This window comes from Chroicocephalus ridibundus, chromosome 4 (genome assembly GCF_963924245.1).
Source record: "Chroicocephalus ridibundus chromosome 4, bChrRid1.1, whole genome shotgun sequence".
Taxonomy (NCBI): domain Eukaryota; kingdom Metazoa; phylum Chordata; class Aves; order Charadriiformes; family Laridae; genus Chroicocephalus; species Chroicocephalus ridibundus.
The window spans coordinates 46,154,630-46,180,510 of record NC_086287.1 but is presented as its reverse complement, the minus strand read 5'-3'; the positions used below and the strand labels follow the sequence as shown (position 1 = coordinate 46,180,510).

At 59.2% G+C, this 25,881-nt stretch overlaps 1 protein-coding gene across 1 annotated transcript; it reads right to left on the bottom strand.

The window, feature by feature from the left end:
* Positions 1 to 1,458: 1,458 nt before the first annotated feature.
* Positions 1,459 to 25,878, bottom strand: LARGE2 (LARGE xylosyl- and glucuronyltransferase 2). The gene is made up of 16 exons (XM_063331949.1): positions 25,758 to 25,878; positions 20,390 to 20,550; positions 8,145 to 8,317; positions 7,604 to 7,860; positions 7,122 to 7,204; positions 6,719 to 6,842; positions 5,975 to 6,146; positions 5,716 to 5,820; positions 5,358 to 5,470; positions 5,116 to 5,241; positions 4,814 to 4,969; positions 4,567 to 4,730; positions 4,002 to 4,280; positions 3,519 to 3,665; positions 3,147 to 3,342; positions 1,459 to 3,045 (listed from the first exon to the last, which is right to left on the bottom strand). The coding sequence occupies exons 3-16, from the start codon at positions 8,242 to 8,244 to the stop codon at positions 2,848 to 2,850; spliced, it is 2,220 nt and encodes a 739-aa protein (XP_063188019.1). The 5' UTR covers positions 8,245 to 8,317; positions 20,390 to 20,550; positions 25,758 to 25,878; the 3' UTR covers positions 1,459 to 2,847.
* Between the last annotated feature and the right edge of the window lie 3 nt (positions 25,879 to 25,881).

Here is a 25,881-nt window from a genome sequence, read left to right as displayed (position 1 = left end):
GCTGCGTTAGTAGAAATGAATTTTAGCTCTAAAAGGGGCTGTGCTGGGTTAAGAAAAAAAACTCTGCAGGCTCTGACTCAGTGGTGCCTCCCGGCAGAGGGCACACGGAGCCCAAACCAAACCCAAGCTGGGTTTACTCCAGGTACCTGAACACTTGTAGGTACGTTTTGGGCTAAGGACTGGCTGGACTGGGAAGGATTATCTGAAAACGATGGCACGCAGTCCTCCTGCTATAGGCACAGCAGAACACCTTCCAAAAAAGACTGCAGAGCCAGCATTTCTGTAACCATCTAACCATCAGAGAGATGCCCAGAAGAGGCCTGCTCCATCCCGGAGCTCATCTCCAGCACAGAGCAGGCTAAACTCTCACAGCATCACAGAATGATAGGGGTTGGATGGGACCTCTGGAGATCATCTAGTCCAGCCCACATGCAAAAGCAGGGTCACCTAGAGCAGGTTGGACAGGAACGCATCTGGGCGGGTTTTGAACATCTGCAGAGAAGGAGACTCCACCACCTCTCTGGGCAGCCTGTTCCAGGGCTCTGTCACCCTCAACGTAAAGAAGTTTTTCCTTATGTTCAGACAGAATTTCCTGTGGTCCAGTTTGTGCCCTTCTACTGTCTAGATCTGGTCTAAACCCGTGCCATTGCTTAATGCAGCAGCAGAGCGCTGTCGCCGAGTTTTGGCTGTATGAAACAAAAGCTGTCTGCTGGGGACCGGTCCGGTGGAGCTGTGCCTGGCGTCACAGCCATCAGCACTGTCTTTCCAGCCCTTTCCCAAATAAAGCCTCAACAGCTTGCTCCTGGCATACCCCCCCTTGCAGTTGCGAAGCTGGTGGCTCATACGGCCTAAGAGACAGTTTTTATTCCCAACAGTCTTGTAAAGCCAAGGCCATGCAGCAGGAGAGCCCCAGCCGGTCCTGTCGCCTGTGTCGTGGCCTGAGCTGGGCTACTGTCCTCGTCAGGCAAGGAGAAGGTCCTGCAGGTCACAGCCCAGCGGCCAGCTTCACCTGCTGGCCTCGGGAACGAGCCGCAGCACCGCCAGAAGAAGAAAAACACATCTCTGCTACTGGGGTGTGGTTACACTGAGTACATGCCTAAGCTGTGAAGCCCCAGGCTCCGTTTAAAGGGCGCAGGCTGCTCGATCCCACCACAGTAGTCAGCGACCGCCAGCCATGTCACAGCTGGCAGGGGACGTGGGCGCCCGCCACTCGGTGACATGGGCATTTCTTTTGCCTGCTGTTGCTCCCTGCTCCCCAACTCTCCCGCTGTGCCAGCCAGAAAGGGAAACGGCTTCAAACGCACCAGGCAGAGGAAGCCCAGCGATGCCTTTCCCCCAGCTGCGGCTCAGGCTGGCCCCGCGTTGCTCTCCTCCCGCTGATTCCCCTCCAGGGAAAACGTGCAGCTTCGCAGCAGCAGCAAAAAAAAAATTAATAACCAGGCAGTTCTAACAAGGATGTGAAAAAGAATAAAAAAGCTTTAATTTAAAAATTAAATTAATAAGAGAGAATAGGCAAGAGGCGCTTGTGCCCTTTCCGTACCCGGCGCTTTGTATGGCTGCTCCCACCATGGACGGAAATCCTGACGCCTGCACAGAGCTGGCTCTTGCAGCCCAGAGTGACGCTAAGGAGAGAACAGCGGAGACTGCAGCAGCAACTGGCCTGGAGAGCCTCCAGGGCCACCAGCAAAATCATCCAGGAGGAAACAAGGATTTGAAAAACAAAACAAACCCAAGACACCCTAATCATTTCATTCTTATGAGGAAAGTATTAAATAATTTAAATAGCGTGAGGAAAGCAAGGCATCCTCTGTGCTCCAGTGTGTGATAGCGGTGGAACAGCGCCCGGCCAAGGTGCTCCCGGCGCGGGGATGTCGCCACAGTGCTCAGCTACGGTCTCGTCCAGTGTCAACCACATCCCTGACTGTGGATGGCAACGTCTGCGCTGCCAAGAGCTGGGGAGGAGCTGGGTGGTCCCCTGCCAGGAATTCCTCCAAGCACATGCTGGCCCACGAAGCTGCTGCTTCGCCCCTGGTGATGGCTGCCAGGCGCGGGTCGCAGCCCCAGGATGGCGCCTGTTGCCGGCATGGCTGCTTCCAGCCGGGAGGCGCTGGCTCCTTCTGGCAGCTCATGGCCAGGGACAGCAGACAGCCCGCCCTCCTCTGGGTGACTCCCACAGCACCAGTACTGGGACAACCCCGCTGGAGACTCTGCATCCATAGGGATGGGGAGTAACAGTGATTCGCCCCGTCAACCAGCCAGCCTTGATCCGGGCTTGAACCAGGTCTCCACAGCTCCTGGCACTTCCTGGCCCCACTGGCAGGTTTTCTCTGAGCCTGGCTCCACGAAGGATGCAAAAAGATGCTCTACATCCTCATCTCCCACTCACCAAAGCCCCGGAGGGGTGTGGGGAGGATCAAGACCTGGGAGCACAGAGCAGAGGCAGAGCAGGGTAAGGCAGAGCCCCCCGGCCTCTCGAGGAGCCAGGCCTCAAGGTGAGGTGAGCTAACGAAAGCTGAGAGTCCAAATCTGCTAAAACAGGGGAGGGAGGAGACCCGACCCCCTGGGTCCCCTGGCAGGGGGAGGTTCCCCTGTAACACAGGAAGGCTGCAGCTCCAAAAAAACCCTCATCCACGCCGCAGCAGCTTGGCCTGCAGGCACTGCCTGTTCTCGCAGCTGGCATCTTCCATCTTGGCTACGGGCATCCCCTCTGGCCGGGCTGGAGAGGCTGCGCTGCCGGCCGGGTTCCCTCAGGCCAGGCTGCAGCAGTGGGACGGGGCAGGAGGGAGGCCCCACGGCCCCCCCTTCTCCAGCATGCTGCTAGCGCCCCGCACCCGCTGTCCCCTGGCATCACAGGCTCCTCTCGGCGGTGAGGTATTTGAGCGCGGCAGCCCCGTACCGCCGCGACAGGTCCTGGTGGAACTCCTCCCGCAGCGTCTGGAGGCAGCCCCGGTACCCCGCGCTCAGGCGAAACTTGGAGATGTCGAAGCTGGGGGCGTGGGGCATGTGGATCATGAAGGCATTGGGCAGGACCAGCAGCTCGTACTCCTGGGGGCAGAGCAGCAGCCCCTTCATCAGCATCGGCTTGGTGGTACCAACCCGGCCACCACCCAGCACCTCCACGGTGCCAGGAGCAGCCCCTCACCCACCTGCGCATCCAGCTCCATGATGTGGGACACCTTGTTCCAGCCGAAGCCCACGAACCTCTGGTCGTACTTGGGGCAGTCTCGCCTCACTACAACGTAAGGCTCGAAGTCTGGCTGCCACGACACGCGGTATGGCACAGTGGCCGTCCGCCACTTGGCATAGTCAGTTGGGGCATGGCCTTTTGGCCACACGTGGTACCTGCAGGGAGAGATAAAAATGAGAGACTGGGGAAAACCGGCAGCTCCCCGAGACAGGCAGAGGATGCAGGGTGTCCTCTGAGCCGCTGACCCACAGCCCCGTGGCGCAAGGGCCCAAAACCGGCTTCTGCTGTGTGTGACAGCCCTGTTGGACAGCGGGGCAGCTCTGGTCCTTACCTGAAGGTGTAGAGAGAGCCCATGTCCAGCATGGAGAGCAGCTCTGCTTTGGATTTGGGGAAGGTCAAGCGGTAGTGCAGGGTTTCGAATGCTGGCACAATGAGAGCTGCCTTCCTCTGGGGCAGCTCCAGCTGCTGGATGGAGTTCCTATGGCGGTAGGAAGGGTGTGAGGTCTCCCTGGCTGTGAGGCATGGCCACGACCCCCTTCCTCAGCCCCTCCAGCCTGCCCACCACTCCAGAAGGGTATTAATGTGTTTGGACACTTTGCAGTGCTGCCATGCAGGGGCAGGAGGAATGGGGCACCCCTCACAGCCATGGCTGCTTCCTCATCCGCTGGCGTTTGGCAAAAGCAAGGGTGTGATCCCAAGGTTGAACACAAAGGAAACAGTTTCTGCATGTTGAGAACTGCTGCCCAGTTGCTGCAAACCCTGATGCTTGGGGAGCACAGCAGGCTGAGCAAGAGCCAGCTGGAGAAAGCCTTACCTGAGGTAATCGTAAAGGCCATACATAGGCAGGAAGTCAATGTCTGTCAGAAAGACGTATGGCGTCTGCGTGTTGGCCAAGGCCACGTTGCGCAGGAGGTTGATGGGGTAGAACTGCCCCTCTTTGTAGACGATGTGGTAGGCGACGTTACGGCGAGCACTCAGCACCTCCGAGGCCTGGGCGTAGCGCAGGAACTGCTGGGCCTCCGCATCCGACATGTACAGCGCCAGGCTGATGGGACCTGCCCAGTGTTTGCAGATGGCCTCCAACATCTGTAACCTGCGAAGCAGAGGGCACTGCGTGACAAAGAGCTCTGCCCCGTGAAAGCTTGGCCAAACTCAGGACTGGGTGCCCATCAGTAAGCCTTGTGCCAACTGAGCCCAGTTCACCGAGGAGTAGGAATAATTGCTGTTCCCAGCTCAGGATGTTGCTCCTCACCACAAATCGCTGGTGCAAGGCTGAGGAACCCATATTAGAAAATCCTGGTAGCTCCTGAGCTGTGGAGCCACCCCAGAGGCAGTGGAGTTGGATGACCTGACCTCCCACCAGCCCCACTGGCAAGTACCTGTCCATGGAGAGCTGGGCCACAAGGGTGACATCGGTGGGGTCAGGAAGGGCCAGGAACTCGTACTGCAGGAAGAATAGGTGGACACGGTGCTGTGTGAGGTGCTGCCGTCGAAAATCGTAGCAGGGATCGTCCTCATCCAACTCCTCCAGCGCCTGCTGCAGCTGCAATGCCGTAAAGGTGAGGGAGAGCAGGAGCCCCAGGGCGAGCTGGGTGGGCTTGGGGGCAGAGTGGCGACTACCCTCACCTGGTTGCTGGGTGGGCTGGGGAGACTGGCACAGCCGAAGAGCTCCCTGCGCAGCAGGTTCCCGTCGTACTCCAGGAAGGTCAGGTAGAGATTGCGGAAGAACTCCACGTGCTTGTTCTTCACCCGCAGCTTCTTGGGCGAGTTCCAGTGGATCACCTGAGGGCAGTGGTGTGTCACCCCACAGAGGAGGAGAAAGCAGCACCCAGCACTCCCCAAGCCCCGAGACCCCATGCTGACTCTCTGGACCTCCAGCGCATGCAGTGTCCTTCAAGCTAAGTCTCAAAGGCAGCAAACCCACCCACCTTGAGATCCGAGACCTCGGTGTAGCACTGCTCCGAGCGGGTGTGATCAGAGAGCTGCACGTTCCAGAAGCAGGGGAGCCGGTACACCAGGGACGGGTCCTGCTTGATCACCGCATTAAAGATGTCCTAGGGGAGAGAAAGGCAAGCGCACAGGTGGATGAAGGAGACAGCATGGCCCTCCCCATGCCAACAGCGCTATGGGAATGCAGCAGGGATGACCACCCCGAAGGAGGGACCCTTACCTGATCAGCCAGTGAGGTGGAGAGCATGCTCATGAGCTCCCGCTCCGCCGTCAGCCGCCACATCTGCTCCCAGCCCAGGCGACGCAGGCGGTCCAGCAGGAGCAGGATCACCCCTGGGTGCCGGAGAGGAGGGCACTGGGTCACCCAGGGAGCACCCAGCCATTACAGAGCTGGAGCACAGCAGCCTGCATGCCTTCGGCCCCTGGGACATGACGCTTCCCTGTGCCCACCTACACGATCCCAGGACGCCGTAGCAGCCCGGTGTGCCCACCAGACTTCCCCAGCCTCCCTGTGCCAAGTGCCGCCACAGCTGGATGCGCCATCAGGCTGCAGGGCCACCCCGGCAGCCAACACTCACCCGTGTTGAAGCCACGTCCCAAGGCCGGCCATGGTTTATGATTTTTCCAGAGGTTGCCTAAATACCAGTCGCTTTGGTTCTCCACTAGACCAATCACCTGCTTGTCTGAGGAAAGAAAGGGACGTGGATGCAGCCCGACTTGCTGTAGGCTCAGAGGGCCCAAGCGAGCCCACTGCACAGGTGTTGTGGCAGACAGGGACTGCCACCCTGAGCCCAGCACCCAGGGCCCCAGCGGGTCCCAGGGGCACCCTGCCCTCACCAGAAAACTTCCCGAAGACAGCCCAGAGCTCAGCGATGTCGGTGGCGAAAGTGATGTCGGTGTCCAAGACGATGACCTTGGAGAGGTTGGAGGGCAGTGCCTTGGTGAGCGTCAGCTTCATCAGCCCGTAGATGCCGGAGTAGTGCTTGTTGGGGATCCACGACACCTCCGGCTGCAAGGTGACACAGCCTCAGGGCTGGGCACAGCCATGCCCTTCCCCTGCCTGGGCAGGACGGACGGCTGTGTGTGCCCAGCACCCCGTGCAGAGGAAGCCAGCAGAGGGGCACAGCCCGAGCCCACCGCCTGCCCCCCGACAGAGCTGTGGAGCCAGCCGAGCCTGCAGCACCTCCTCCAGCCACACCACCGGCAGCCACACACCTCTATCCCCGGGCCCTGCAGGCGCTCGATGGCTCTATCTCCTTCTCCTTCGCTCTCACCCTGGCCTGGCTCTTCCTCTGGCCACCAGAACAACCCCCACCTGAACCCCAGCGTTTCAGTGCTTGGTGGGGGACCCAGCTCCGCTGCAGAGCCCAAGGGGCCTCCCTACCACTCCAGCACTAGCCCAGTGCCCCCCTTCTCAGCTGAACAAGCAACAAGTCCAGAAAGAGGAGCAGAGGGGCAGATGAGCGAGGGACCAGCATGAAAAGAGATAATGGACACCCTCCTGCTTGCCCCTCTCTGCTGCTCCCCTCAGCCCTCCGAGCGCTGGGTTGGGACAGGGCAAAACAGGGGGCGAGTGCCTGCCTTCAAGTCATCGGCGTTGTAGAAGCTGACATGGACGGAGGGCACCATCCAGGACTGGAAGAGCGTCTGGAGGATCTGGTGGGCCACCGAGTCAGTGATGAAGTGAAAGTGGAGGGGGTTTTTCCTGCCAAAGGCAAGCGCAGCAGCACTCAGCACCACGGTGGGAGGGAAAGGACATGGTCCCCATCCCTCCCACCCCTGCGAAGGGACAGACATCAGCTGAGGGGACAGATGGAGAAAAATCAGCCATCTTGGGGAAACGCATCCCCCTCTGTCCCTCTAAGCAGTGGCAGAGGGGGTAGAGGGAGGCCCTAGAGCCCCTCTCCCACAGCACTGCCCCCCTGCAGCAGCTCATCTGGGAACCCCAAAGCAGCAAGCCTCTGGCACGGCACCTCCCCATTACCTGTGGAAGAGGATGGATTTCACCAGGGTGACCACATCCCGGCTCGCGTTGTGCCCGGCGCACACAATCGCAACGTGCAGGAGCTGCCCAGAGATAAATGTTGCGTTTTTGAGACTGGACACACACCCCTCGCAGGGGCCTGTCAGCTCCTCCCTGCAGCCCTGCTACGGGGAGAGACTCCATGACCCAGCCCTTCCCATGGGGAAGGAGCCCCAGAGAGAGGTGGCGGCTCAGAAGTGGGGACCAGGAGTCTGGCTGCCACTCCTCCTGTCCAGCCTCCCTCTACAGAGAAGCAAGACACCCTCACCCACCGGCTGTGTCCCATTGAGCACCATGGAGAGCCAGGATGAGGCCCCGTCATGGCCAGAGCATGGGATGAGCAGTGCCAAACAGGTTGCACACGCATCCATGCTCAGCAGGGTCCCAGCCTCCCATCCGACGTCCCCCATCCACCGTGCCGCCGTGACGATGCCATCACCCACCTCACACTTGTGCACCGTCCGCTGCTTGGGGCAGGCTGTGCGGTTGCTCCTCTCGCCCCTGGGGGGGTCCCCGTCCTCGGCGGAGACCCCCCACTGCGGGCTGGCATCGCTGCTCTCCGCCTGTGCCTGGCCGAGCCGCAGCCGCAGCTGCTGGTTCTCCTCCTCCACCTTGCGCACCCGGGAGGCCAGCGCCTCCCGCTCCACGTCCCGGCTCGGCTGCTCGCCCAGGCAGGGCGGCAGCAGGAGGAAGCGGCCGTCTGCGGAGGAAACATGGGGCATGCGATGGGCACGAGCAAGGCAGAGCTCAGCCGGGAGGGACCGGGTGTGGATGGCGGGGCAGAGCCCAAACTGAGAGGTCCCGGCACACGTATGCCCAGCCAACATCACAGCTCTGCTCCCCTGATCCCCAGGGACGCCCCTGGAAATGCAGAGACACACCTGCAGCGACTTGCATGGGGAGCCATCGCCCCAAGGCCTCGGCCTCCCCTGCCCACCCTCTGCTGGGGACCGTCCCTCAATCCAAGGAGGAGAACCCACTCACATTCAAGGCTGCCCACAAAGAGGTAGAGCCAGGAGAGGAGGATGGCCAGGGTCACTGTGGCGAGCAGCAGCTTCAGCTTCACGCGCCAGGAGCGCAACATGGTGTGCCGATGGGATGGGGCAGCGAGGATCAGGTGGGCAGCCCAAGCCCGGCTGGCCCCAGCATCCTAGAGCCTGCGAGGAGGGGAGCAGAGAGAATGGTGTCACCAGCAGCCCACCTCCAGGTACCTTGACATCCCCCAGCAGGATGTTGCTCGTCCCCTGCTCCCTCCAGGACACTGCCTCGGTGAGGAAAGCAGCAAGCCAGACGCCCTCCACCGCTTCAGCGACAGCCTCTCCCAGCTGGCACCCTCCTGCCCATGCTGGGGCATCTGGACACCCCCCCGCAGTCACCTGCCCCACCGCCCTGCTATGGCCCCCGGCTCTCGGGGGGAACCTCAAACATGGGAGGAGGGAGGAGTCCTCTAAGTGATTTCACTCCAGCTCTGTTCCTTGCTCCTTGCCATCCCACAGGCAAGGGGAAAGAACGAAGGTCTCCCCGGGGAGGGGAGGAGTGAGGCTGTGCTGGAGAGGTCCTCCCTGAGCCGGGTGGCCGGTCACGGAGTGGTTAATGGAGCCTGCCCTTGAGATGGAGCGCAGGTCCCTCCCCCACCACCTCCGCAGGCCCAAGGGGCCAGGACTGCTCTTGAGAGGCGGCCCCAAGGACACCGCCAGGCTGGGTGGGAGCACAGCCCACGCCAAGCCCCGCTGGGCACGCTGGCTCCTTCCCAGCCCTCCCACTGGCCGTCTCCGGGGAACTCCCGCAGACTCCCATACCGAGGTCTGCCGCGGGCCAAGCGCCTCCCCCTCCGCTCACCGCTACCTGCCCCGGCAAAGTTTGGTGGAAAAATCCCAAAACACTTCGGTGCAACTTGCTTCCCAGCACTACTGTCCCAATGGGGCACGGCAGGGGACCCCCTTGCCCCACCGTGGTGGCTCTGGCCATGCGTTCTTTGCTGCTCTTGTTCCCCAGCAAGCAGAACACCACGCTCCCCACCTCGCTCCTGCGCCCAGTCCCAACGCGGGGACAGAAAGCCTGTCTCCAGAGAGCCCTGCCACCACAGTCCCAAAGTGCCAGGTGTCCAGGGCAGGCAAAGACCCCACGAAGCAGGGGAACACCAACCTCTCCCCTGCCTGCTGCGGCCACACTGAGCCCCTGCCCTCGGCACAACATCTGGAGGCTCAACAAAAGCTGCCGTAGGGATGAATGGGACGGATTAGGGTCTGCTCCCCCCTGCACACACCCCGCCGGAGACCATTGATGTGCAGATGCCCATGGGGCCGCCAGAGCTTGGGGGCTGAAACAAGCAGCCTGGGAGGACACCAGCCTGAGCAGCCCCTGGGGCCAGAGTGCAAATGCCTGCCCACCGCAGGAATTGCCTGCTGAGGGTGGATGGATGGATCGCCAGGGGCAAGGGATACGTAGCAACAGGCTCAGGCTCTTCACGGGCTTGGGGCAAGGCCAGCCGGAGGGAGCATGGCCACCCCAACCCGCTGGGGGATGCAGCCAAGCCCTTGTGGCAGCAGGCACGGCACCTGAGGGCTGCACTCCTTTTCCTGGTGGAGAAGGGTCCTGCCGGCACCACGCAAGTGGGACCCAGCATTGTCCTGCTTTTACGCTCTATAGAGCGGGCCAAGCGCAGGCATGGCAAGGAAGAGGGAGCTGGCTCACGGAGCACACCAGGCCCAGGCGCCCCTTCTCCCTGCCACGGCCCTGAGCCCTGCTGGATCTGGCGAGGTCTCTGCATGCTGCTGCCAGCCCCTCTCCCTCCCGATCCACATCGCTCCTGCCTGCCCCAGGCATCCCCCAAACTTTGCGTTGAGGTCCCCGCAGGAGAGGCGGAGGAGAAGCAAGATGAGGGAGGTCAGCCGGCACCCTGGGAAGCCGAGGGACAGGAAGGGACAAAATGGAACTTTAGCACAAATAAAGGAGAGAGAAGGTGGGGGCACACAGCAGCACCCCTCCTGCTCCTGCTCACCCCGTGGCCCCTCTGGGAGAACCTCACTGCGGAGAACGGCACTCCGTCCCCAGCCTGCATGTGAGCATGCTACCGGGATGGCAATTTGGGGGGACAGGACGGGACCAGTGGCAGGCCAGTTGGCAAAGACCCTCCCAGAGGCACCCAAGGACTCCATTCATGCCCCCCCCATAGCACCCCCACCCCTCCTGCCGTCCCTTCTCCCCCTCGTCACCTGGCCCCCCTATTTCCTTACCTGCCTTTCCCCTTCTCCTCCTCCTCCCCAGCCGGCTGGCAGCCCACTGCTGCTGCTCCCTCCCGGGTCTGCCGTTCCCCGTCCTCCCTTTACTCCTCCCTTTCAGATCTGACACTTCCCCCCCTCTCCTCCCCGCTCTCAAACCCAAGCTCCCCCCGCACGCCCCGCGCTGGCCCCCCTTTCGGAGGAAGAAAGAACAAACAAAACAAGAGATTAAATTCGCTTTCTACTCAAGAGCCCCCAGCGCCAGGGGCACGGAGTTGCCCAAAGTAAGTCAGGAGGAATCTGTCCTCCCTCCAGACCCCCTTCCTGCTCTCAGGCCTCCAATATCCCTCCTTTGCTGAGATAAGGGAAGCATCAGGATTATTTACCCCCTACCCAGCATCTCCCCCCTCCTTTCCCAGGGCAGGTGCAGGAGGCTTTGTCCACACGGAGAGATACCGGGGGGGCTTTGTAAGGCGGCAGAGCCCCCTCTGCCTCCCCTTGGCTGGCAGAGAGGGGCTGCATGGCCAGCCCGGGATGCAAACACGGCAAGGATGGGGTGCAGCCCTTGCTACCCCAAGAGAAGAGATATTGGCTGCCATCTGAGCACCAACCCTCACCTGGACAGGGTGCAAACGCCGCTGTAGGTTTGAAAAGGAAAGAAGAGTTGCCCCCCTGCAATTGCCCAGCCTTGCTCCAGCCCCACCAGCCCAGGAGAGTGGGGGTCCCTGAAGAGCGCAGCGTCCCACAGCGTTCCCAGAGCGAGCAGGATGGCAGCAGGAGGAGCGGGAGGCTGGGGCTGGGAATGCTAGCTATGCGGAGACGGGCTCTACCTGCAGCTCCCCCCGCCTCCCCGCGCCTGGCCCCAGGGCTGCTGCCTGGGGCCAGAGGGGAAGGAGGAGCCCCCTGCCCAACACGGCCTGGGATGGAGCCTGCTGGAGGATGCCCAGAGAAGGCAGGGTGTGGCGGGAGGAGGCCGCCACCGGCAGCAGGCGGAGGGATCCGGATGCGAACTGCCTGCATAGCAATTTAGATGAAACGTAAATTGCCCCCCACCCCGTACCCCAAGGGCGAGCAGCGGCAGCAAGCCCCAGCCCGCCTCGCACAGGCAGAGCAGCGCCTGCAAAGGTAGCTCCGGGCCCCGGGCAGCAGCAGGCTGGGTCCCCACCCAGGCACCACCGAAATCGCTGCCCCGGGAGAGGCATTTACCTTCCGCTCATGCAGCTCCCGCTTGCCCTTGCGGAGCCTCATTACAACAGGCAGTCGCTCCTCAACAGCGCCTTTCTGCCCAGCCCCAGGAAACCCCCAGCCCGCTCTGGTCCTCCTCCGAGCCAGCGGCTCCCCACAGCAGGAGCTCTCCCTTTGCTCCCCAGCCTGGCGCAGGGGCACCTGGAGCTCACTCCAGGACTGTCCCATCCCTGCCCCGTGGTATCCATCACCTAAGAAGTGCTCCCACTGAGGCACTGGAGGCAGCTGCCGCGCAGGGCTTACCCACGCTCCTGGGAGAAACCCAGATCTCCGGCAGCCTCCTGCCAACAGCGCTGCTCTGGGGGAGGAATCTGCCTCTTGCTCTGGCTGACCACCACCGCCTCTCCGCACACTTTTCCTGGCCTCCCTATCTCGCTCGGTCCTGCTGCCAGCCAGGGCAGGAGCAGGTAGGCTGCTGGGGGAGCACAGACGAGGCAGAGGCGGTTTAGGATGTTTATGGCGGTGGGGAGGAGATGGCAAGCAGGAAGGCAGCTACACAGCCTCTCCTCCCCCATGAAACATTCAAGGCACAGCAGTGGAGGGCAAGGCTGTAAGCGGCTCCCAGGCACGGGGCACAAGCAGGTACCGGCAGCCGTGGTACAGCACACAAGCGTCCCAGCAATGCCTGTCCCCGCAGCCACGGCCTTCAGCCTCTCCGCCCTCCCTCCTCAGTCTCCTTGCTCGCGCCAGACAAGCGCAGCCAGCAGTAAGATGAGAGGTTTCCCAATACTGACGGTTTCTGACCCCAGCGCGAGGGTGCGGGGCAGAAGTGCTGCTCGCAGCAGGTTATCCTCCCTCCCCCACGCTCTCCCCCAGGAGCAGGGCGGCTCCTGCTTCGGCAGGGACCGGGGACACGGCAAACGAGACAGAAAGAGGCGCCCAGGTCCCCTCTCTCTCTGGGAGAGGATGACAGGAGACATCGGGGAAGGAGGAGGCAGGACCCCGGTCTCACCTCATGCCTGGACACCCCTGCCTCCAGTGGAACAGGGCGATAGCCAGGCCGTGGGGAATGTTGAGCCAGCGGAGCTGGGCAGCTGCACAAACACCGAGTATGTGATCACATCCACCCCTGAGGCATGGGCAGGAGCCCAAGGCTGGCTGTCCACTGGCCACCCCTCCGTGCACAAGCAGCCTTTGCTCCCGAGACAGTGCGCCCACCTTCCTCGCCCCAGACTCCCTCCCCCTCCGCCCTAAGCTGCCCACGCACTGACATTCCACTCCTCCAAGATCCCCTCTTTTTGCAGGAGCGTGGCTCAGCCCGACTGGCCTTCGCTCTCCCTGGCTCGGTGACTGTCAGGTGAGCAGTTAATGTTTAGGGAGAGCTGGCAGTGGGAGCTTTCCCATCGCACCAGCACGTTTCACAGAGGGGAGCAGCCCCGTTTTCCCACAGCACTGCAGCTGGCAGCAAGGCCCGTGGCAGGGTGGGCGTCATAGCCGGTTGTCTCCCCTAGAGCTAATGGACACCTGCAGAGGGGATGCTGAGGCACAGCGAGACTGCCTGCAGGTCACGGGACAGCATCCCGGAGGGGCACAGGGACATTCCTAGCCTTGCTGCCCCCCTGCTTTGTCCCCCCAGGCATCACAAGTGAAGAGGTGGCCTGGCTGTTCCCAGTAAAGAGCTGCAAGGCAGCCAGGAGAATGATTTCACGGAGCTGGGCTGCCTCTTGTCTTACCTAGCTGTAGGCGACAGAAACCGCAAATCCTTCTCCCAGGTCTCATTTTTTTGGAGCTGGGAGAGCAGCAGCAGCTTAGCTGACCTGCTTAGACTGCCTCAGCAGGAGCACAGCACGGCAGCTTCCCAGGCTCGCAGGGGGTGAGAAAGGGCCCAACAGCCGCGGGGAGAGCTGCGCTGCAAGACTGGCAACCGAGAAAAAGCACCACGCTTTGAAGAGCGGCAACAGGGGATGATTTCTTCAGCCCTTACAAAGAGATGGGAGGGGACAGGCGGGTTCCTCGTTCAGCAGGTCACCTTTAAAGCATGTCCCGCAGCACCCATCTGACAGAGTGCCTCGCGATGCGGGGTCACCCCCTTGCCCCCCTCCCCATGGCTGAAAGGCCGCCACTTGAGGGGGGCTGTGCCAGCCGGCGGATACCACACAGGCAGCGCAGAGCCAGGCAGCTGCAAGAATTTACAGAAGCGGAAAGGAATTTGGCCAGGAGAGCAGGATTAAAACCCCATGCTCCGGATTACCACGCCGTCCCTCCCTACCCAGTCTTATGATAAGCGAAACTTAAGTGAGCATTTCACCTTCACATTTCCCTGGAAAGAGCAACCTGTGGCAAAACATCCACCATATTCCAGAGGCGGGATCAAGCAGCAGCCACAGAGCCAGATACCAGAACAGGAGCTGTAAAAGCATAAAGTGTCCCCATCTCGCCACTGCCCCCAACAGCACCAAGCTGCAGAGAAAATCCCAGCGAGGTGAAGATCTTTCTGGGTCAGCAGTCAGCTGTCCCTCAGTTATGGCTCATTCTTGTGCATCAACTTCTCCTCAAGATAATCACCACACATAATTCTGCTGCTCTAAGAGTTCAGCTTTTTATTCTGCAAAGGTCACATTGAAAAGCCATCTTCTCTGACAGAAGCATAGCACTTGGGGAAGAGGAGCTAACAGTCCCTGAAGGGTGTTAGTTGAAGCTCCCAGCTTGGCTGAAGCAAGGACTTTCATCTCCAGACTGTTTCCTTGTTTCCAGAGGAAACGAGCAAGTTCAGGCTGGGTCTGACACAGGAACATGCCTCGCTGCTTACCTCTCCGTGTCTGAAACCCCAGGAATGCATCAGGGAGCAACTCCTCTTGGCAGGGACTCCAATCACGAGGCCCTGTTAGATACAGTCCGCTTCTGCGGAACGGCACCGCAGCCAGTCTCCCTGCCCGGGACTGGGCACTGAGCAGGCATGGGGGAGTCCAGTGCCACAGCAGAGCATCAAGTGTTGCGTGGGAGGATTAAGTCTACCAGACATCCTGCAACACTTGTGAGTTGGGCAGCTGCATTTTGCCACAACTCCCAGGCGAGAAGTGAGGGGGCCACCCAGCCAGCAATGCGGTCCCTAAGTGCTGTCACTCCTGTTATGCCCAAGAAGAAGCTGGAAGGATCCATCTGGCAATAGCCTTCAGCCACCTCTGCAGGGACACCAGGGCAGCAGAAAGCAGGGCGCTGGCTTGCACTGCTCTGCGCACACTGTATTTGCCCCTCGCTGCAGCAGCGACCAGCAGGGTAGACCCTGAAAGCTTGTGTGACAGCAGAGCTGCAGGACAGCAGACACGCTGCCCAAGAAACCTGCCCAGACAAGCAAAAACACTGCTGGCTGGGTTTCACCCTAGGCTAGAAGTAAGGATCAGCTCTCAGGGAGGAACCAAGTCACTCCCTGCCAGCAGGAAGCCCCTCACCCAAGGGCTGTCCGGCCCTCAGTGCGGCTCTGGAGCAGACCATCGTCCTCCAGCGCTCAGCCCGCCCTGTGCCCAGAGTGCCAGGCTCAGGGCAAGGGAGCACCTCACATGTCCATGCCGGTCATGGTTTTCCCACTGAGACCCTGCTTCTGCACAGCCTGCTGGGCTATACCAGTCCCACGCTAACTTGGCACTTGGAGGTGTCCTCAGTGTCTCTTAACCCCATGAAACCCTGCCATGTGCTGCTGAGACCCCCACGGAGCTCACAGAGGAGATATCTGTTCAACACACTGCTTCCAGCTTCACCTCCCTGGACTACAAGTTGTTTGACGCCAGGAGGACACTTGGCAGGTGAAGTATTGCCACTGACTGGCCTTTTTCTGGGCCTGATGGAGCATAAGCCTGACTCAGGGCAACTGCTCCAACACAAACAGAGAGGCTACAGAGTCCTGGATCAAACCTCTTCCGTGCACAACCCTGGCCAGCACAGCCAGGCACAGGAGGGACCAAGCCTGGGCGTTGTGCAGGAGCACTACAAGAAGCAGGAGGACCCTGCTTGCCTGTCGAAACAGAAGAGGAGCAGCATTTGGGCTGATGTCCAGCTCCCTCCCCTCTGCCGGGATTAGGTTTCTAATATCTGCATTTCTGCTGACGTCTGTGCTGCAGCTAATGGCCAGCTCTGAATCCATTAGGTTCACGGCGTCCCGGTCTCCGGATGTGCTCCGGGCATCAATACCTGTTCACCCCTGCCATTTCCTGATGCTTCCACTGCCGCAGGCTTGTGACAGACGGCAGTTCCTGCTGGGGTCAGAGCTGAGAGGCAACAGCAGGGTCAACAGCCGGGAGCTCCCGCTTCTATCCACGCCAGTCTGCAGAAGCCCTCTGTCAGCTCCAGCTCTCACCGTCAGCGCAGCTGGAGCACACAGCAGGCATCATGCCCCGTACAGCAAAAGGGTGGGAATTTCACCCTGTGAAATAGTGATGTCTTAAGTTTCTAGCTAGCAGTGTCCCCGGGTAGGGACTGACAGATTTTCCCCCTCCAAATCTCCCTGCTCCCCTGAAATACTCTCGAACAACCTGCACCAGGAGCTGCTCCCTGGTGGGACAAGGGAGACCATATCCCAGCCCATCTAACCAGACCTAACCCCTACACAGGCTTGTGGAGTCTGCACCATGTCATGCAAAATTAATTAGGTTAATTACAGAAAAAGAAAAAAAAGAGGCGGCAAAGGGACTCCGACAACCCTGCACCGGCACTCTGCCCGGAAAAGTCCACAAGAGGCACGACACCATCCTCCCCGCCACCTCTGGGAAGGTGCCAGGGGCATGGCTCCGAGCCAGGCCCCCAGGTGCCTGCCGTGCATTGTCACCAGCAGAGCTGGACAAGTGTTTTCAGCTGAATAGTTATTGATTGAAAACTGCAGTTTCCAGACAGCTCAGAGCTATTTCCTACTTCATGACAAGTTTTCGACACGAACAAAATGCTTTGCTTTCCAAGCAAAAAGTCTCATTTTGCATTTTTTTGTTTGAAACTGACCTGTGTTACATTTAAAAGAAAAGATAAAGGGGTGTCTCAAACTCGGCTGTGTTGGGGTTTTTTACTTTGGGCACTAAATCAAGCAATTAATTATTTGTTCAGCTCTGCTCTCCAGACAAGCTGCGAGCATCACAAGCCAAAGGGCCAGGGCAGCTCTGCCCAAGCAGCAACGCTAAGGAGGGTGTTGGGTGTTTTCTGTGCTGCAGGCTCCTTTCAGACCTCAGCTGGAGCTCCGCCGAGGCCAGCAAGAACTCGCCTGTGGGACAGAGAGCTGCAGCGTGAGGGACAGCAGGTGCCCCACCAAAACGGCATCCACCCGCCCTAGTGGGCAGCGGTTCAAGACACGCAACCAAGAGGTCACAGCCACTGCTTGAAGGACATGCAAGGGGCAGGGCTTCCCGTGCAAACTGCCCTCCACAGTACAAGCACATCACACCAAGGTCCCTCACTAGTCCCGACTGGTACCCAGCGCTGGAGCAACCCTTCCGGATGCCATCTCTCACAGTGCCGAGCTCTGCACCAGCAGCACAAGGCAGCCAGGCATGCACATGGGGCACCCGATGAGGCGAGGCAACCCCTTCACTTCCCCTGTGTGAAGAGCAGCTGTGCCGCAGAGGGGGCCAACGCTCACTGAGAGCCAGAGCTCGCGGATGCAGCCTGGTGCCTCTTCCACCAGGGACTGGCCCAAACTGGGAGTTGTGCTTAAGCAGCCACTCCCATGTCTTCCTTGCCCAGAGCTATTCCTGGCACTGGTGCCCTCAGTGCCCCAGCAAGGCTGAAAGCAGAGCTCGTACACAGAGGAATGGAACAAATGCACCATAAATAGCAACCAGGAGGGCTCAGGACAGGCTCTAAAAAGCCCAAGCAGCAATAGTGCCGTCCACTCAGGGTGCCCTGGGCATTTAGTAAGACCTGAAGCGATACCTGAGCTATAGAGAGGCTGCTCTGTAGCTGCAAATAGGCTCTGACAACACTGCGGAGGATGAGCTGCTGGCTGGGCTGACAGACTGCAAATTTACCTGCAAAAAAGCCTATGGGGCATTTTTGCAAACTGGAAATGGGGTAGCAACTCATGGGGGCAAAAAAGGAGGGGAAGCAGATCCCAGAGCGGAGGCAGTTCCCAAAGCCAGGAGGTGGAAAGCAGAATGCTCCCAACACCCAAACTCCTTACTGACCATTGCCAGCACTCCTCCCCTCCTGCTGCTCCTTGTGTTCCCATCCCTAGGGCTTCTCACACTGCTGAGCTAAACCCTGAACTCGTGCACCAAAGGACAAAGGCAGGGAAGAAACAGCATACCTCAACTCAACCAAGCCGCAGATGAGTGGCTCAGGACAAAAGCTCACGTCTTCTGCAACTCACAGCAACCTCTGTGCAGCGCCCAGCCTGCCCCAGGAGTGGGACAGAGGCGTAAGAAAGAGCTCAGCCCATCCTGTGATCACCAAGTTCCCCTCCTACCTCTAGGAAGAGTCTTCTCCTTCCCACCACGCCCGTCCTCCCTACTCCCTCTTCCCTGCTGGTGCCTCCATCTGGAACAGCAAATACTCCGCGTTCCCCTTCACACTGACAGCATATGTCCTATAAAGGGATCTCAGCCTCCACAGACGAGGATATGACCGGCCTCCGGCAGCACTGCCAGGCACCAGCCTCCCGCTCTCAGCGGGGAGCCCTGCGCTTTCAGCAGCGCTGCAGCACAGCTCGCTTGGGCGTACGCTGGGAACCGGAACACGGGAGAGACAGTTGGGAACACGGAGAGAGGTGTGTACGCACAGGGAAGGCAGAGGACCTGAATGAAATCACCCAGCATATAAACACACATGCACACACACACACACAGAGGGAAGCAGTTGCTTCCTCTGACAGAAAGGTTGTTTTTTTTTTTTCCATCAGAACGGGAGGACAGCACTTAAAAAAACCCCCAAAACCAAAGCACCAAACCCTTGCTTTATTGCTCCTGGAGCACCAAAACCAGCCAGGACACAAGACGCAAAGACAATCAATGCTGACTACAAACCCACCTTGAGAATTTCGGAAGCCCACAGCTCTCTTCTCTTCTCCCCCATGACTTTCCTGTCCCCTCTCACCCTTCCTCCTCTGCGCAGCAAGCAAGGAGTCTTGATTTTTGGCTGAGTTTCCACTCTGGGTACAGAAGCTTGATAAGAGACTGGGCAGGATGTGAGCACCCGTTGAGGAAGAGGATTAGTAACCCCCTAATCTGCACATTTTGGAGTCTAAGCACTTTGCTCTCTAATTAAACCACAGAGTGCAGAGATTGCCAGAAGGGGGAGAACAAGGAGGAAGAAGGAAAGGAAGCAGAGATTGTGGCTTAAAGGCTGTTCCTTGTGGCTTAAATGCAAGCGGTGTCACTGGTAGGGATGTATTTCACCTCGAGCGCGTTATGCCAGGGCCGCTGAGCATCCTGTTGTCTCCCCTGATCCAATCCGTAGCAACGCTGAGGGCAGGATGAAGAGGGACCTGTGTGATGGCCTGGGGATGCCAGAGGGAGCGAAGGGCTCCATCAGACAGAGCGAAGCATTACCTGTGGCAGCCTCACCTGGAGACGGCCATGACTCCCCCTCTCGAGTCCCCAGCCTCTTGGGAAATCACACAAGCACCAGGCTGCGTTTGTCTCTGCTTCCCAGACCTGTCTGCACAGAAGGCCCTTGTTCAAGCACTTATCTGGCTCCGTGCTGGGGAGGGGCTGGTGCCTTGCTGCCCTGGCACCCAGGCAGGACACTCAGCTCTGCACCAGGCTTGTTCGGGGCTGCCTGGCAAGGGAAACTTTCCCGGCACAGGTAAAGAGGGAAACCTTTTGCCACAGCCCATGACAAACAAAGCAGTTCAAATAATGGCCCTTTTCCCTCCAGCTGCATTCAGACCCACGTGCCCGTGCTGAGAGGAGGCAGCAAGCCCGAGCCTCCGTTCCTCACTGCTGGCACTGCAGCACGCAGCAGGGACAGCCTCACCAGGGAAGCTACCTAGGCAGTGGGGACAGGAGCCCTCTGGACTGACAGCACGCCTCGCCTCCCAAAATGCTGTGCCTCCACCTCTGCCCCACCAGACTGAGAAGGGGAGGGGTGCGTGTGTGCAGGGGCAGCCTGTCACTCCAGCGTCCTTCTCTTCCCTCATTCCTATTCTTTGGAATTCCTCTCTTCTGTTTGCTTTGTTTCAGCCCTCAATGAACAGGAAGAAAAGGGAAGGAGCCTTGACAAATCCGATCAAGGCGCAGACACGCTGAGGCTCCCTCCTGCTGGCATGCCAAGCCCTGCACTAATGAGGGGTAGAGGAGAGAGAGGCGGCCGCTGAGAACAGTGGCCCCACAGAAACACTTGGTGTACGGGACAGAGGGAAAAGAAGCTGCTTGGGCGCAACAATGCCAGCACAAGCTCCCTGCCTTCAGAAGGGGTTCTTCCCATTTCCCCTGGCCCAGGGAGCTTGTTCCAGCTCCTCCTCAGCCCAGGTCCCAGTCATCTACTTCCCACTGCACTAGAAACAAGCAATAGACCATAGTAGAGTTTGGGGAGAAGGATCCAGACGTGCACGCTCAAGGGAAGTTCAACTAAAACTGCCATGGAGATGGGACCACACTTTGTTCCAACAATTCATGCAGGGAATCTGGTCTTTCCCTCCAGAGAACTGGGCCACAGGGGCTTAAAAGTGCCAGTGTTGCCTCCAGAACCTCCCCACAGGTACCAAATATCCACAGGCTCTGTAGAGAGGAAAGCCACAGAGCTGAGACCTTCTGCCATCCACAGTTTACCAATTTGGGTACAGAAGCACTAAAACAGTAAGGGAGCGAGCACATGTAAACTGTCTACTTAACAAGCAAGATAACTGACCTTTGGAGGCTGCCAATGCTGCAGGGGTATCTGGGAGCAGCTGGAGAAGCTGACAGGGCCTGGTGGCGGCTGTGAGGACCACACTTTAACCAGGGATTCTCAACTTGAAGGGCAGATAGCACATCCCAGCTGTACTTGAGGGCTTTGGAGCTTGCTGTCACCTGAAATCCAAAAGGCAAACAGTCACGTGAAGAGCTACTGCCTACAAGAGCTCTGGGGACAGGCCCCTGCACAGCCAAGAGCGTCATAAATCCACAGTACCCAACACCTTGGTCCTGTCTGTTACAGCCTGTTACAAAGCACAGCTCAGTGTCACCCAAGGCTACCCAGACAGCCCATGGGAGAATATCTGCATGCTGCATGTTCCTAGTCCCAGATCACTGCACTGTCCTGTAGCACGTTCCCCATCCATGCAAGGAGGGCTGTACATGTGTCCCCAAAAGTGCTGGCAAAGCCACAGCCACTGTGCTTCATCGCAACACATGTGAGTTCTCACACTGACTCTTCAGCAGAATGAGGAGCTCGGGGAGGGATGCAAGTTTCCTGGTCCCTTCCCAAACATGATAGCAGCAGCAAATCCTTAGCTTGTGAGGCAATGAAGGGATTAACTATCTTGTCCAGTAACACGAGCCGTTGTGACATACCTGGGGCAGTCCCAGGGTCCCTCAAGAGAGTCTATCCAGATAAACGCACAACAGTGAGAGAGAAGGCATAAAGGCAGAGAGAAAGCAGGCAAAAATCACCACGTAACTTGTGCTGCAGAGAGCAGAGCAGCCTGCACATGTCACTCTTCCTCACAGGCAGAGGAGATCATCCTCCTCCTCCTCTGCTGGGGTCTTGCTAGTGCACCCCTTTCCTCCAGTACCCATGGAGCTGGGTACCCACACACCACAACTGCAGGCTGGAATGGATGAGCCCTTCTCCCAGGAGGCCACAGGGATTATCACCTCCTTATTGGGAGAAAGCCCAAACGAGAAGCACAGAGCCACACAAGTAAGTTTGGGCAAAGGAGTCAGAGGGGAATTGGGAGTTTTGATTTAAAGCCCCTCTATCCACACACATCATTGCTCCAAGATGCAGGAGGAACAGGATCTTCAAAGCAGGTAAAACCTACAAACCCCATCTTTCTGGTCTGTCCCACCCCAAACAGAGAAGCAAGTGTGCTGGGCACCAGCCCTGACACAGCACCCATTGCACCCCTCTAGCCACAGCAAACCCCAGGTCAGCCTGGCACAGCACAATATGAAACAAGGGAGGCAACATCAACCCAAACAAGGGCTGGAGATAAGAAAAACTTTACAACAGCTGTTCACCTGAACAGTGAAACCCACCAATTCCAGCAAAGAAGTACAGCCCCACAACTGCTCAGCAAAACCCTCCTCCAACAACTTTGGCCTGACGCTACTTCTGCTTTGTGAGTCTCCCACAGTACCTGGCTGCAAGGTGGCAGGCAGTGAGAGAGGACACCTATGGACACTCCGGCACACAGCAGTAAACAGACATCTATCCCCTCCATCACCCCCACTCCACTTAGCCTGATGTGTCAGCTCCCACCTCAGAGGTCTAAGAGGGGAACCTCAAAGATGGATACTTCTGGAGCAGGGGGAACTGGGTATGAACCAGGGTGCCACACCTGCCTGGCACACAACCCCTTTGCAGTTACAACCCTCCCTCTGGTGCTACCAGAGCCCCGTGTTTACAGGGACCAGTTCACCAGGTAAGAGCCAAGTTCCAGATACCCATCTGGAATAGGAAGCAGAAGAACAAGTAGTTTCAATAGCGAAGAGCTGGAAAACCAAATCCACCTTCAGCAGAGCTACACCTGAGCGTGGAGAGCCAGGCACGTGCCTGCCGTGCACGGCAGCGCTGCCCAGTGGGATCTGCCACAGCACAGCCACCAGCGTCACCGGGAAAGCAAACTTGCTGTACACACGTGGCAACAGCCTCATCTCCAGGGTGGAGCCCACGTCCAACAGCTACAACCCAAGCCACCAGCAATTATTTACACAGTACTGCGCGCGGGGCCTGCAAGACCTGCAGCGCAGTGGGACCGATCTCCAGATCTGCTGCCTCCTCCAGGTGGGGTCAGGGGAGCGCGGGTGAGGCTGGGGGAAAGGCAGATCAGAGACCACAAGCAGTTGCAGCACCGTCTCCCTCAGGGCCCAGCTGCATCTCTCCCTTGGAGTGTTTCCATTAACACAGGACACTGGAGAACTGCACGTCCAGAAGTTTTTTTCCAACTGCATCACACGGTTATTAAAAGATATCGCCTCTCCCTCTCAGCCTTCAGCGCAGGCAGATTTGGGATATTACAGAAGAGACTGCACATTGCTAATGAATCAGGGAAGGGAGTTATCCAAGTAACAGCCTGGGGCTCTAAATGGCTTTCTGGAAAAGGCATCTGGAGGCAGCAGGCGGTCACTATCTCACAGCGGGTCTCTGCACACATTGCCAGACGTGTTGTTCCTCCTGGGAAGCCAAAAAAGAGTCTCTCTCCTGAGATGCCAAGTCTCAGTTAAGCTGGGAAGAGAAGGGCAGGGGCACCCTGACAGAGAACAGCAACAAAATGCCTTCAAGTCAAAACACTCATTAAAAGGCCCCTTAAGCTTGTTTGACCTGCGTTTCCCTTCCCCTCAGACTACTGCTTCAAGCAATAGACCTGTCAGCAACACTTCAGAAACTCAAGGACTACACCACCAACATCCCCTGCCAGCTGCTGCCTTTCCAGGTCCCTGGAGGGCTGTCAGAGATCAGAGGCGCAAGCTACCACCACGCTCCGAGCTTGGTGTGCTTGTCTCCTCATTTGGACTGAGGTTTGGAGCTCTCCTGAAAGGTGCTGGCCTCCAGTGAGATGCTCTGAGCGAATCAGGCCTTCCATTCCAGGCAGGGCTCATGTATCGGGGATTAAAATACTCCCTCTGTCTACAGGTTATTTGGAGCAAGTCACAATTTATCCCCAGCTATCCTAAAGGATTGTCTGAGCTCATCCAGAAGCAAAGAAAATAGACGGCCACACCACGGTGACAAGGAGACAGGGACAGAAGGGCCATCTCATCCCACACCAGGGCTGCTCCCTTCCAACCACAGCCATAAAGATCCACATCCCAGACTTCACAGTGCCAGGCTCCTTCCCTCCTGGCAGTGGAAGGGCAGCAGGAAAACATGTCTGGGGAGAATATCCACTTCCCCCAAAACTACCAACCTCCCAAGACACAGCCACGCATCGATATATTGTGTCTATCCTTAGGATGAGCTGCCTCAGACCCACAGCAGTGCTCTGCCTGGGGTCAGGTGCCCCAGAAACGGCATGGTCTCACGGATCTGAGCGAAGAGAGAGACACTGGCAGCCAAGCAAGCTGGACTTCAGCACTGTACCCACTGATGGGCTGGCAGAGCGTTTGCTTTTTTTGGTTTCCTTCTTTTCCTGCCATTAGTGCTGAGCCTGCACCTCTCATCATCAGAGCAATAGGAACTATTTGGCCTCAGTTACAGCCAGTGGATTTCCAGTAAGCATGAGCCCTTGGCACCCAGACTGACAGTAAATGTTAAGAAAGTTGCTGCTCAGAGAGCTTTCAGGGTACGCTCGAGAGAGAAACCGGCCCCTCAACCCAGCCTTTCATCTCCTACACCCCCCCTTCCCCTCAGGCACTATAAGCCAAGGCGATTAAGGTCTTGCCCAATCTCATGGGCTCGCTGCTGCTCTGAGAAGCCACCCCTCCTACAGCGCTCCCTTGCAGCATATTTACCATAAAAAGGCAGCATGATGCTACTCAAACTGTCCTCCAAACTCACTCGCTGCAGGAGGGCGATGAACAGAAAGGGGGACAGGACAGACAGCGGGTGGGAGGGAGGCCGGGGGCAAGGGATGAAGAAGCAGCATCTGCCAAAAAGCTTCTCTCTCAGGGACAGAGCTGCACTATCTAGCCATGCTGTTCAGAGTAGCCCAAGGACTTTGTGCATCAAGCTTCACCTCTGGCTGAAGACAAGGTGTCTTTGGCAGTCTCCTAAGCAGCCGGCTCTCAGATTGCTGTCTGCCAGCTTCTCCTTGAAGGAGAGCAGCTCCGGCAGTCTGCACTGGATATGCCCCTAGAGTCACCGACAGCGCACACCTACCCCCAGCAAGCTCTTCTCCAGACCTCTGTCACGGGGCTTCAGGTGCCATCCCACCCGCCTTGGCACTTACACTAGCAGCTCAGCCACCGCGAATTTCAGAGCTCACAGGTAGCACGGCATGCGAATGGAAAGTTGGGTCTAATCCATGCGATTCTGCCTAAAAAGGTTTGTTTAGCGCCAGACTGTTTGCCAGCAGTATCTCGTGCCCTTTTTGAACTCAGCCTGCTGGAAAACAAACCCTCCGGGGAAGGGGGGAGAGGAGGAGAGACCAGAAAGGATAAAGTGCCTGCCCATGCAACTGTAATTCTTGCAGAGGAAGCTGCAGGCACACACTGCGTCCATTGTGCGGAGGTAACCGGACAGGAGGAAGGAGGGGCAGCCCGGGCAGAGCTCTGTTTGCTCTCGGCAGACCTGCGAGAGGCCACGAAACGCCCTCCTCACCCTCCAAGGGCCGCGGCGGGGCCGGCGGGCTGTGCCCCATGTGCGCCGCTGACGATCTTTGCACCCCGAGGTGCGCCCAGGGCCAGGCCCAGCGCAGGGGAGCAGGGAGGGGACACCGGGCAGGGTGGCACCGGCCAGGCAGCCTCAGGGCGACTAGTCCCCGGCCGAGAGCTGGGGCAGAGCCGGTGCAGCCCGGCAGGGAGGGTCTGCGGGGCTGGCGACAGGTTTGGGCCCCCCCTTCTGCAACAGGCTGCAGGTCCCACGCCTCCGCCTGTGAAAGGGGCGGGGGGGGGGGGGGGGGGCGGTAAAGGCGACGGTGGCCGTGTCAGTCCCGCCTGGGCTCCGGGACAGAGCCGGGAAGCACTGACAGCGCCCCCCCCCCCCCCCCCCCGCTCCCCTCTCGGCGCTCCCTCCTTCCCGAGCCTCCCCGGGCCCCCGCGACCCCGGGCAGGCACGGACACTGCCGCTCACGGTGAGACAACACCATGAGGGTGGCAGCCCCCCGTCCCCAAGGTGTCCCCCCCTCCCCAGACTCCTCCAGCCCCTCGGGGCAGCCCCCCCGGCCCCACAGAACGAGCGGGGGTTGCCCCTGCCCGACATCAAGGCACCGGTCGGGCGTCCGGTGCCTGACAAGGAGAGACCCAAACACTGTCCCTGCGTGTCCATCAGAGCATTTCCCCCCCCCGCCAGGCCCCCCCCCGGCTGGGACAGGGGCTCCCACACCCCGCGGCAACCACGTCCCCCCTCGGGACGCTGCCACCGCCGACCCCTCTCAGGAGACCCCCACAAAAGCCGGTGACCCACCGCCCCGTACCTGCCGGACCGCCACCGGCGCTGCCGCCGCTCCCGGTCCTTTAAACCCCCGCCCCGCCGCTCAATCGGCTGCTCGGCGCTCGGCCGCCGCGCCTGCCCCGCTCGGCTGGGCTCCGCTCGGCTGG

Excerpts from the sequence above, each read along its gene's own strand:
- LARGE2 (XM_063331949.1), bottom strand. The coding sequence starts at position 8,244 with ATGTTGCGCTCCTGGCGCGTGAAGCTGAAGCTGCTGCTCGCCACAGTG. Across the intron at positions 4,970-5,115 it reads CCGAGGTCTCGGATCTCAAG|GTGATCCACTGGAACTCGCC; the intron begins GTGGGTGGGTTT and ends CACTGCCCTCAG. Across the intron at positions 3,666-4,001 it reads GGCCTTTACGATTACCTCAG|GAACTCCATCCAGCAGCTGG; the intron begins GTAAGGCTTTCT and ends CTACCGCCATAG.